At 41.6% G+C, this 12,995-nt stretch overlaps 1 protein-coding gene across 1 annotated transcript; it reads left to right on the top strand.

Annotated features, from left to right (window-relative positions):
• Positions 1-5,118: 5,118 nt before the first annotated feature.
• Positions 5,119-12,734, top strand: LOC306929498 (uncharacterized protein). Its single transcript, XM_079510046.1, has 3 exons — positions 5,119-5,255; positions 9,586-9,871; positions 10,082-12,734. Exons 2-3 carry the CDS (start codon positions 9,646-9,648, stop codon positions 11,365-11,367), a joined length of 1,512 nt encoding a protein of 503 aa, XP_079366172.1. The 5' UTR covers positions 5,119-5,255; positions 9,586-9,645; the 3' UTR covers positions 11,368-12,734.
• The last annotated feature ends 261 nt before the right edge of the window (positions 12,735-12,995 follow it).

Genomic DNA, 12,995 nt, shown 5'->3' on the forward strand with positions numbered 1-12,995 from the left:
TTCAACCTCCATGCTAGATTTTACATATGGAACAAGAAAAGTCTCCTTTGTGATTAGAACTGTAGCCAACAGCACAACCTAGTGGACACATTCAACCTGTAGAGAGCAGGCCATGACACATTTTCTGCACTTTGTAGCATATTTGCGTATAGTTGAACTGGACCTCATCTACAGATTGAAATGATCAGAGTCTAATAGTTTAGTGCACACTTCCGTATCATCAAAAGGCAATTGGCTTCGCCCGATGTGGGGCTCGAACCCACGACCCTGAGATTAAGAGTCTCATGCTCTACCGACTGAGCTAACCAGGCACGAGTAACATGTTCACAGCTGCATTATTTCACCGAATGTAAAGAGGTCTGTGAAAAAAACTATTGTGGGCAATACACAATAGTTAAGAACTTGCTTTCGGAGGTAGGCTACTGCTGGGATTTGAACGCAGGGTCTCCTGTTTACAAGACAGGCGCTTTCACCGCTAAGCCACAGTACCTACCTACTAGCATGATGTTATTGATGACCTGAGATTAAGAGTCTCATGCTCTACCGACTGAGCTTACCAGGCACACATACTATTTACACAGCTGCATTATTTCACCAGAAGCATCTCTGGAAATCTAAGCATGCATGCAAAATTTAAATCAAATGTCAAGAGGTTCATGAAAGAAAAACTATTGTGGGCAATAAACAACATTACGAAACAGACACTTTCACCAGATAAGCCACAGTACCTGCCTAAAAGCCTGATGTTAGAGATAGATGTTATTCTCTGATAAAGTAAATGAGTTATTAAAGTTCTAAACACATTATTTTCAACCTCCATGCTAGATTTTACATACATAGTTGTTCTCGTCTCTTAGCCAATGAAGGCCAACCAACCTTTTCATACAACCTACAATGATGGGTGAGGAATCCATCTCCAGTTATAAACCGGAGGGCAGAGTGGTAGATTGTGTCTAGTGGTGTTATGACGGAGCTGCATGCATATAAATAATATCACCATAGTCGATAGCTGATAAAATTGTGCTTTGAATCATATCTAGTTCATCCGCTTGTTTTATAAAGTCTGGTGTATTACTGCAGACCCTGCAGATTCGACTGTATTGACTGATAGGTAAACTTTTCTTTAAATGTGTGGGATGGAAGGAATCAGCATGCAAATATGAACATGTGTCTGTTTTCTTTCTGTAAAGATCAGTAGCAAACCCCTTGCCATCTCTTTTAATGAGTATGTCTAGAAAATTAATTTCCTGTGGGTCATGGCTTATAATAAACTTCAGATGTTCATGACAGCTGTTTAGATACCTGAAAAACTCCATAAGGCTGTTTTCAGAGCCCTGCCAGATTAAATAAACATCATCCACATACCGTTTCCACAACTTTATGTGTTGTTGAAAGCGGTTGTCTGGGTTTGTCACAAAATAGTTTTCAAACATTTAAGGGAGCTAAACTGTGGACTAATTTTACTTCCCATTGAGGTCCCCTTACGTTGAATGTAGTAGGAATCCTGAAACATGAAAACGTTTTTCTTTATTTCTGCCAGGTCTCTAATACACTTTGTGCTGGGTAAGACCTCCGGAGCTCTTTGACTGAGAAAGTGTGTCAGAGCTTCTAGGCTCCCTTCATGGTCAACATTGGTGAATAAGCTTTCTAATGTAACCAGCATGTAGTCCTCCTGATCTAAATCTTGAATAGATTTCAAAATGTCGATCATGTCCATTGAATCACGTACAAAAGAAGGTAAAGAGGTGGTAAAAGGTTTTAAAAAGAAATCAACAAAACTAGACATTTTCTCAGTGACTGAGTCAATGGCTGAGACAATCGGTCTCCCCGGTGGGGAGAAGAACAAATGTTTTTAAGCAATGTTTTTAATTTTATGATGTATTCTATGTAAATTGTGTATATATATAAGTATATTTTGTATACTGTCAGAATTCTGGCTCCTCAGGAGTAATGGGACTCACCTGTGTTTTGCGGGGGTGGCACATAACGGGGGGGAGGGACTCAATCTGAGGGAACTGGATAAAAGTGATGAAACATGTGTGCATCTGTGTACTGACCTGACTAAGATCTGTCAAGATCGAAACGTTGTCGTTTATTTATTTATTTTTTATTTCTGAGTTTCTGGGTCTTACAACAGACACCCTCCTCCTGACCCAACCATGGCTGATCAGACCCCGGCCTGTGTCCAAGTGGCATGCTACACTACAGCCCCCACTGTCTGTCCTGTGTCCAAGTGGCATGCTACACTACAGCCACCACTGTTTGTCCTGTGTCGAAAGTAAAAAAATAAAAAAATAAAAAAGTTTTCCCCATAATATGTTTTGCTCTATGTGTGCGTGTGTACAGAATTCAAACTGTAACATATTGATTATTGTCACGGACAGAAGTCATTATTTCCCTTTGCATATATGCACCGGAGCGCACTCGCCTATTAGTTTGCATTGCATTCAGAACGCGGCCTTAATAGTGTCCCACTATTGACTGGCTGAATTTGAAGTTTGAACTGCGCTGTGTCAGAGAAGTAACAGATAGAAGCGCGCAAACTTTATCCCCAAACGATATCCCCCTCACCTCCGTGCTGGAAATAAAACGTCTGGGTTTCCGAGGCTACCGCTACATCCGTGCTGACGCGCGGGGCACATGAACCTCTCCGTCTCCGGTCAGTGCGGGTTGTTGTTTATTTGCATGGCTCAGAAAATAAGTAACAAACTAACATGAGAACGTTATTGCGTTGTTGGAGGAGGAGGAGGAGGAGGAGAAGGTTCACGTGGAAGGTAATGCAGATGGTATTCCGAAACTGCTGCTGGCTGCTGTGATGATAATATGTCTTCTATATTGTGTTCTGAAGGTCGGGCTGACTGCCACTAGTGTTAATGTTATTTTGTATTGTGTTCTCGGGCCGCTGCGCTGCGCGCTGCTGCTGGCGCTGTGTGCCAATGATGCCCCCTCTCCTGTTGTGTTCTTTTCTGGTCTGTGTACCAGTGTGCGACGCTGGCACGTGCAGAGGGGGGGGCTAGGGGGGCTTGAGCACCTGCCCTTTTGCAGAAAGTGCCCTTTCTCTTTTTTTTTTTTTATTATTATTATTTCATTTTCGAGGGAAAGGGCGAAACAAAGTTTTATTATTATTATTTTTTTAAAAGGTCTTGTGTGGGGGGCAATAACGGCTTGTGTGGGGGGCAAATAAGGGCTTGTGTGGGGGGCAAATAAGGGCTTGTGTGGGGGGCAAATAAGGGCTTGTGTGGGGGGCAAATAAGGGCTTGTGTGGGGGCCAATAAGTGCCATTGGCCCTTCAAGACGAACATTTGACAAGTAATGATAAATGCCACTATCATAATGAATTATCTTTTAATCTGCCATCAGTCAGTTTTAGTTTCAGACTAATGACAACATATTTCTTATTTTACTGTCCAATGACATGAAATGGCACAAGGGAAGGACTCCACAAAAATACCACCCCCAAAAATCGGCGCGCGCTACGCGCGCCCACACATGTGCCCTTTTTTGGAGTTTGAGCCCCTGCCCCCCTAGTGCTCTCTGCACGGCCCTGGCGACGCACACACTGTTTAGTATTTACTATTATAGTTTTATGTTTTGATAATCAGCGCTTTGCCATATAGATGATACACACTGTGCCATATTGCCTTGGAGAGGCCACTGTGTGCGCAGTGCTTTGTTTGACAGGCGCACCTCCACCCGCCCCTGTTAAGGCTGCCCCCCCCGTCATAAAACGATAAATCGACTCAACTTCGACTTTACTGTCTGACAAGTCGATTTGGAGAAATCTCAAGTCGTTAATGCCCTACTACACTACAGCCGCCACTGTCTCTGTCCTGTGTCCAAGTGCCATGCTACACTACAGCCCCCACTGTCTATGTCCTGTGTCCAAGTGGCATCAGCTTCGGTACAACCCCAGCTATACAGCAGAGGACAGAATGGAAAGAGCTGGATTAGCTGGAGTTGGAATAAAGGGAATATTGGTGTAATGTATTCGCTATCATACAATTCCTATGATGGATAGGATTATTTTTTATTTTTTTATTCGCACATTTTTTATTCGGGTGAGATTTAGAAAACCCTGTGGGGATTTATAAGGTTAATCTAATTTAACAAAATAAATCATAAAAATCAAACAACAACAATGGATACACAGTAGGCCTATAAATGAAAAAGTAAAAATACACATTAGTAGAAATGTAAAGTGTATGTGTAGTGTGTGTGGAAGAGACTGACATTGAATTGTTAGATGCGATTCATCAAATGGTTTTAAGTTTATTTTTTAAAATTATTTAGTGAAGATAGACTTTGATGACATCACAGTATAGAACATATAAGTGGGCGTGGTTTTCTGGACCCACTGAAAGAAACCGACCATTCATTTTTTCCCAAAAAATATTTATACATTTATTTAAAAAATATACTTAGTATTCAAATATTTATATCAATTATTTTAAGCCTAGAATCAAGCCTTCCAGGATCCTGGTGAATCATGACCATAAAACCTCTGATTCTGTGAATAAATGAAAATGAAAGACCCTAAACAAAGAGTATTTATTAAATGTAGTAAATCATATAATTAAATATGCAATCTTGTTGTTTGTTTGTTTTCTCACAGAATCAGAGGTGTTATGGTCATGACTCACCAGGATCCTGGATGGATTGATTCTAGGCTTAGAATAATTGATAGGCTATAAATATTTTAGTAAATCTCTATGGGAGAGTTTTCAGCTCTATAGCTGTTCCATAGCTGCTCCCCACTGTGTTACACTGTACCATGCCCCCCCTAGTGACCGTTTATGGTACGTGCACCGTGCACGCTCCACGTTCCAGCAGGGCAGAGCCACAGAGAGAGTTACGACATTGAGGGGGCAGAAAACAGCCTGGTCACGTGGTTCATGTTCTCGCGCGAGCCCATAGACTCCAATGCATTCCGTAAACTCCCGGGTGTCCCTTTTCAATAGAAGTCTATGTAGAAGAGCCGCCATTGGACTGAAGCCCCGTGACGTGAACTGGTGAACAGAGTTGTCATAACTCTGTCTCACTTTATATGGCTCTGCAGCAGCAGGGCTAGTGCGCATGCGCACAGCCCTTGCACAGTAGGCCTATGTGCGTTCACTTCACACACAGCTAGCTGTTAGCCTGTTAGCAGTGTGGTTAGAAAACACTTTAATAATAATAATAATAATACTAATAGTAAAAGTTTGAAACGGTTTGAAAACAGTGTGGTCGTTAAGCAGCTCAACCCTGAAACACAGCAGGTAAGATGAACTGATTCACCTTGTTTTTACTACATTTATCCTTTATATTATTGACTCAACTTTTAACATGGAACAACACGACGAGTATTTCTCTCATATCTGCTTGTTAGTTATACATTATCCTAAACAAGCAGTAGTTAATACTAGCAGCAGTAATAATATTGTAACTTGTTATAAACAAGCAGTAGTTAATACTAGCAGCAGTAATGATATTGTAACTGGCGCAAGCCCTAGATGTTTCCCCTTTTACCTCCTTTTATGATGATTTCCTGTTTTTGGTTACTATATAGAAGTGTATCTCTGTACGTCTCTACATGTTCTGATGAATTGAAAAGGGTGGACCCGATTGTAAACAAGTAATGCCTTGCATTGAGTTGTACTTGAAATGTAGCCTACTGTAATTCTGCAAACTGTTAAAGGACCCCTTCACCACTTTTCAACCTATCTTCATATAATAGGTCCTCACTAATAATCGTGATAAAATGAAAATATTTTTCTACTCAGTCTGTGCCTCATAGTAGGACTGTGGGCAGTTCAGAAACCATCCTCCAGTGACATCATCATTAGGCAGATAATTTTTTAACCCATTTAGGCCTGAGGCCGATTCTAAAAACGCCTCTATATCCTGACCTAAGTTTTCTGAAAAACTTCAAATATTCATATAGCAGCATCAATTTTTTTTTACATTTTTGAATACTGTACAGAACCCCAAAATGGGTTCCCGGCCTGAGGGGGTAAAACACCAAAAGGGGTTCCTGCCCACAAGATTTTTTTTAACAAAAATGTTTAGATTTGTATTATCGTGATAACCATAGCTTCCATTTTCGCTTCAATCAATCAGTCTGTTATAAATGTGATCCTAAATAAGCAGTAGTTAATACTAGCAGCAGTACTAATATTGTAACTTGTTGGGGGGGCAATTTCTTAAATGCTGTTGGTAGGGCGTTCCACATTTAGTGGCATAGGAGCAAAATTAATTTAATCCATTGTTTTAGCCTAATCTGGGTTGCATGTGGTTTGTTGAACTCCCTCTGGTGTTGAGATTGTGGACTTCATTTAAATTAAGGAAGTATTTCGACAGATACATGGGTATCTTAAGGTGGTAGTGAAGGTAGTGAATCTTGTAGGCCAGGCCCATTGCAAAATGCTGTACTCTTTCGTCAATTTAAGCCATTCCAGCGGCAGGCCTATGAAAATGGGCAGGGGTGATGTGGGTTCGGGGAGTGAGACCAAGTAGTAGCCTTACCAGTTTTTTTTGGGAAGTATGGAGCCTTGTTTTAAGGGCCTTTGAGGTGCTGTGGTACCAAGAGGTGCAGAGTTAATTATTTCGCTGCTATCTACGTTTATAAATGTAGCTAGGCTAATGGTACCTACTGGTGCTATCTACGCGTATGTTCGTAGACAACCGTTTACTCCATATATGAACGCTCCGTCCGTCTGTTTACCTTTTAGCATTGCTCCGGCTAATATGGAGCTCCTCCTTCCCCATCAGCGATGGGATTTTTAAATCCAGCTCCTTTGAGCCTCCATTATAACCTGCTTTTCAAAGCGCTGTATCTCCAAAGGTTCGAGAGCTGTCCATGGTGGGCCGCCGTGCACCCGACGATCGTAAATCATGTATCGTGTATAGGAATCTTGTTCTTTGGTTGAGTTTTTTTTACATTGGTGGCCATTTTATCACAGGAAACATTAGCCTCCAGGATGGAACCTAGGTAGGTAATTTCATCTTTCTGTGTGATAATATTGTCACCCACTCTAACCAAGAAGCCATCTGCCTTGTTGAGATTACTATTTGATCCAAAGAGAATGGATTCAGTTTTTCCCAGGTGTAATGAGAGTTTGTTATCAGCAAGCCAGGTGCAGATTCTACCGAGTTCAGAGCTGAGCTGAAGGCCTTTTCAAGCTGCAGTTTGTCAAAGGTGCAAATGTAGTTTGTAAATGAGCAGGATTTGTACTCCTGGAGAGAGAGTATGTTTTGCACTCCGTCCGTGTGTGTGTCCGTCCGTCCGTCTGTCCGTTACCAGCTAATCTCCAGCACCGTTAACCTGGTCGATGCCAAACTTTGCACACACATTTTCCAGAACGGCCTATTATAGCGCCACCAGGAGGCCACAACCTGACCTGTCTTGGTGGAGACCTGTGCACTTTTTCTAGTTTAATTATTTGTTCGACTTCTCCTGGTGCGAGTTGACTTGTGACAATGAAGTCAACTTGTTGAGAAGTCGACTTTGGTTACTGTCCTATTGTGTTGTGGTGCCATTGAAATGTAACCCTAACACCAGGCACGCAGAAGAAGGGGGGGGGGCTAGGGGGGCTAGGGGGGCTTGAGCACCTGCCCTTTCCCTAAAAAAATTAAAAAAAATAAAGTTAAATAAGGGCTTGTATGGGGGGCCAATAAGGGCTTGTGTGGGGGGGGGGCAATAAGGGCTTGTGGTGGGGGGGCAATAAGGGCTTGTGTGGGGGGGGGCAATAAGGGCTTGTGTGGGGGGGAAATAAGGGCTTGTGTGGGGGGGCAATAAGGGCTTGTGTGGGGGGCCAATAAGGGCTTGTGTGGGGGGCAAATAAGGGCTTATGTGTGGGGGGCCAATAAGGGCTTGTGTGGGGGGCCAATAAGTGCCATTGGCCCTTCACGACAAACATTTGACAAGTAATGATAATTCCACTATCATAATGAATTATCTTTTAATCTGCCATCAGACAGTTTTAGTTTCAGACCAATGACATGAAATGGCACAAGGGACGGACGGACTCCACAAAAAGACCACCCCAAAAATCGCTGCGCGCTGTGCGCGCGCACACATGTGCCCTTTTCTGGAGTTTGAGCCCCTGCCCCCTCAGTGCTCTCTGCACGGCCCTGCCTAACACACACCATTGAAATGCAACCCTAACACACACCATTGTAACACATCTTAACACGGTATTGGTTTCCACACGCACATCCCACTCACACACTTGGAATCCTCAATTAAAAAATGAGAGTTGGGCTAACACCACTAGTAGTCTGGCAGCCAACAGGCTTCTTTTGTTTAAAGCGAGAAATTTATATTGTTTTTGGTTTTTGGTTTTTTTGCCTGAATTATTGTTTATATGCATACATTCATGAGTCGACTTGCTGACCGGCTGACGGTAATGAGCAATTGTTTTGTATAGGAGGATATATGTGACCATACCATTAACAACCTATATAAGGCAAGGATTCATCCATTCCATCCACAAAAACACTCCTTGGGCTAAAAACGGCAATAGCCACTTGTCCAAATGTGCCCGAAATGTGCTGACCTCATCACATTTATGATGACGGCTATGGCCGTTTTTAGCCCAATGAGTGTTTTTTGTGCAAAACTAATGCTTGGAATGGATTCAGAATCATGACAACCCCCTAGTTTGACACATCACATGCTACTTAAAACTTAGTCCACCATTGCCGGCGTAGATCAACGGCAATTGGTCTTTTATAGTGCTTTTGATTGATCAAGTCATAATGCTACTCACGTTAGCATCGGGTTGCTCATTGTCGTTTCTTTGCTGCTTGTTTTCTCCAAAAAATAGTCCAAAGTTGTTGTTTTAGTCCAATCCGCCCAACGTTCAGATAGTGATTTCTGATCGCATCGCGCAAGCCATATTACCGCATGTGGTGAAAACTAAGACATGTCGGCTGCTGCTCGTAAAACTTGTTGCTCGTTGTATTGGGCTGTGTGGGCCGGAAGTAGTTGGCGCTTATTCACAGATATTGCCTGGCTGCCTGCAGTAATTTCACATGGACACCAGGGGGGCGATGAAATTGTTAACATTATGGTAATTGTTAGGGTCTGGCCGAGCCTCGGGCCGACCCAGTTAGGGTAGGGTAGGGCCGGGATTTGATTCTGTTTCTTGTTCCTATTCCTTGTCCCAGATGGCATTTTTGGTCCAAACAAGGTTTATTCCACGGCCCAGAGCCTGCGCTGTGATGCGCCTCCATTATGTTTTAGCATCAAACATGGAATGATGATGCATCGTCACACACACTAACATAACTTCCGGTCTGGGTTTTTTGCTCTTCAAAATAAGAGTTAAACAGGGAAAAATGATGGCGTGAATTATATCACAAGTTATCAATTAATGCTGGCGGCCTAATCGTTAAAGCATAATGAAATGTTCACATTTTGCCGTATATAGGTAATGGTATGGTCACATATAAAAACCTTATAAACTCATTATAGACTCATTAATTTATGTAAGTATATAGGCAATATTTTAGGCCAACGATATAACACATTTCACACTCCACACCCCCGGCTGCCGGACTATAGGTCTGCAGTTATTAAGTCCTTCCTTATTCACTTGATTTCAGACCGGAGTCCAGACTGCAGGTGAAGACGAACTCTCCAGACTCATAATAACTACAATACCCATGATGCATCACTCCCCGGTGAAGATGAACTCTCCAGACTCAGCCAGGGACGTTTCTATTAAACAGGAAGCTGAAGACATGTCTATTAAACAGGAAGCTGAAGATGTTTCTATTAAACAGGAAGCTGAAGACGTTTCTATTAAACAGGAAGATGAAGACGTTTCTATTGAACAGGAAGCTGAAGACGTTTCTATTAAACAGGAAGCTGAAGACCAGCCACACCTCAGTAAGTTTCATGTGAAAGAAAATATTGTTCCTGAGGAAACAATGTATTTTGCTAAAATCTTTCAGAACAGTAATAACCTGTAGTTAGTAACGGTTTAGTCAATCTTATCTTGGTAGGTAATAGCTCATTTAGTACATGGAACATGGAAGAAGAATGGATTTACATTTTAGGAATCCAGTGTTGACCATCATGTTATGTTTCTGCTCCTAGACATCCTGCACATGGTTGTGTGTAAAGAGGAGGTTTCTCCTGAACAGGAGAGGAGCCCCAGTCTGCTCCATGAGGAACAAGAGCCTTCACACATTAAAGAAGAACAGGAGGAGCTTAAAAAGGAACAGGAGGAACTATTTCAAAGACCAGAGGAACCTGTTGGGTCAACGTTGACATTACTAGCAGTGAAAGGTGAAGAAGAAAATGATGATGATGATGAAGAAGAAGAACACATATTTTCCCACTGCTCTGAGATTGAAGTTGAACTTGAATCTGACACTGAAGTCACTGAAGACAGTGATGATTGGGAGGAGACCAGTAAAGACGATGATGACGAACGGCGTGACAAGAGTTTCAGTGACTCAGGTTCCCTGAAGAAGCACCAGTGTGTCCACACTGGAGAAAAACCTTTTAACTGTGAACATTGTGACAAGAGTTTCAGTCGTTCAAGTGCCCTAAAGACACACCTTCGTGTCCATACTGGAGAAAAACCTTTCCAATGTAAACATTGTGACAAGAGTTTCAGTGTGTCAGGTAAACTGAACAGACACCAGTATGTCCACACTGGAGAAAAACATTTCCAATGTAAACATTGTGACAAGAGTTTCAGACATTCAAGTTCCCTTTGTTCACACCTTCGTGTCCACACTGGAGAAAAACCTTTCCAATGTAAACATTGTGACAAGAGTTTCTTTGACTCATCTCTCCTGAAGCGTCACCTTCGTGTGCACACTGGAGAAAAACCTTTCCAATGTAAACATTGTGACAAGAGTTTTAGTGAATCAGGTTCCCTGAAAAAACACCAGTATGTCCACACTGGAGAAAAACCTTTCCAATGTAAACATTGTGACAAGAGTTTCAGAGACTCATCTCTCCTGAAGCGACACCTTCGTGTCCACACTGGAGAAAAACCTTTCCAATGTAAACATTGTGACAAGAGTTTCAGTCGGTCATCTCACCTGAAGACACACCAGAGTGTCCACACTGGAGAAAAACCTTTCCAATGTAAACATTGTGACAAGAGTTTCAACGTTTCAAGTAATCTGAATTCACACCTTCGTGTCCACACTGGAGACAAACCTTTCCAATGTAAACATTGTGACAAGAGTTTCAATAGTTCAAGTCATCTAAAGTCACACCTTCGTGTCCATACTGGAGAAAAACCTTTCCAATGTAAACATTGTGACAAGAGTTTCAACAGTTCAAGTCATCTGAAGAGCCACCTTCGTGTCCACAGTTCTCACAGGACAATAAAAAAGATGTCCACTTTAAACGGTGTGACCTAAGTTTAAATAACTCGGGTCACTTTGCTAAGACACCATTGCATTCACACCATGGGGTACAAAAAAGAAAGTGTCCATGTGTTCCTGTCTGTCTTGGATTATGGAGACGTAATCTATAGACATGCAGCAGCATCCACTCTTAAATCCCTAGACTCTGTTTATCACTCATCGATTAGATTTATTACGGGTGATAGCTATGGTACTCACCAATGTATCTTATATAACAAGGTTGGATGGTCCTCCCTGACAGAGAGACGGAAACTGCATTGGCACCTGTTCTTGTATAAAGCCATGCTTGGATATTGTCCTAAATACATCTCAACTTTTCTGAAGTACACCCACACCCGGTCAAGTAGTTTCCCCAAATTCAAGGTACCAAAAGTTAGCTCTGAACTTGCTTTTGGCTTCTGTGGCCCTAATACATGGAATTACCTGCAAACGACATAAACCCTTAAACCCTTGGTGAGCATACAGACCCCCACAATATGTAACTGTTTTTAGATAGTTTTGAAATTTGTCTTAGCTTTTTATTTGTAAACCTATGTAATTCACATGTATATCTTTTGTTTTTCTTTTCCTGATCTTCTGATGTATTGTGATGTTTTTTCTATATGATATTGTATTACTCGACGACACTGAAAATGAGTTTGATTACTCAGTGTAATTTCGAGAATAATCAAAACTTGAATGAATGAAAAATGAGCTCACTGGGAGGCTCAAATTAAACAGCTGTATGTTCGTAGGGAGGTCGATAGACAAGGACAATATTATGGATTATTATACTGCTCCTATATTTCAAAACAAATATGGCTAAATTCTTATTCTACAGCACGGCCACCCAGTCGTGGAATGCCCTGACCCCTTCCCTCAAAAATGCAGATCACTTACATATTTTAAAACAGGCCTGAAAGTCCACCTTTCAGCAGGCCCAATGAAGCGGAAATGATCACTTCTCCTTTAAACAGGTGACGCGCCCTCTCCTAACTTTCTCCCACTCTGTACATTTAGTGTTTTATTATTTCCTGTAATGATATATTTTGTTGTTGTTGTTATTGATAATATTGAATTATTGTTGAGGGGCGCCAGCTCCTCTTATTGGGCTTTGTCTTGAGGATAGAATTGTGAGGGCGGAAGAAGTGAAGACGGCAAAAATGATTGGCTGGAATGACATTTGTGATGATTTGATTGGCTGAGCATGGAATGGAATGTGATGTATGATCACACAAGTGTGATTTGTTCTGCTATTATAAATTGATTGCATAGGACCTGAATGGAAACAAGACCGCAAGGACTTTGTTTTTGTGTTCTCCCTTTTGGAATCAGTGTTTGACTGAACGCTGTTTTACATTTATGTCTAATAAACTATTCAATCAATCAATCCTGTCAATAGAGGCCTCCATTCTCCTGATCTTTTGTTTTTCTCCTCACGTTAAACCCTTAAAGGACAACTTTGGTTGTTTTTCAACCAAGGTTCATGTTTTAGTTTATTAGAGAAAGTAAAAGATGAGTGTTATATATATTTTAATTTGCTGATTTATTTAGTTTAAACACCTTTAGCATTTTTTGGCAGGGGGCAGGGGCATTCGAACAAGTGGGTAAATGTATTTGTTTTACCATATTGTACAGAGATT

Source organism: Electrona antarctica (assembly GCF_951216825.1).
Source record: "Electrona antarctica genome assembly, chromosome: 9".
Lineage (NCBI taxonomy): Eukaryota > Metazoa > Chordata > Actinopteri > Myctophiformes > Myctophidae > Electrona > Electrona antarctica.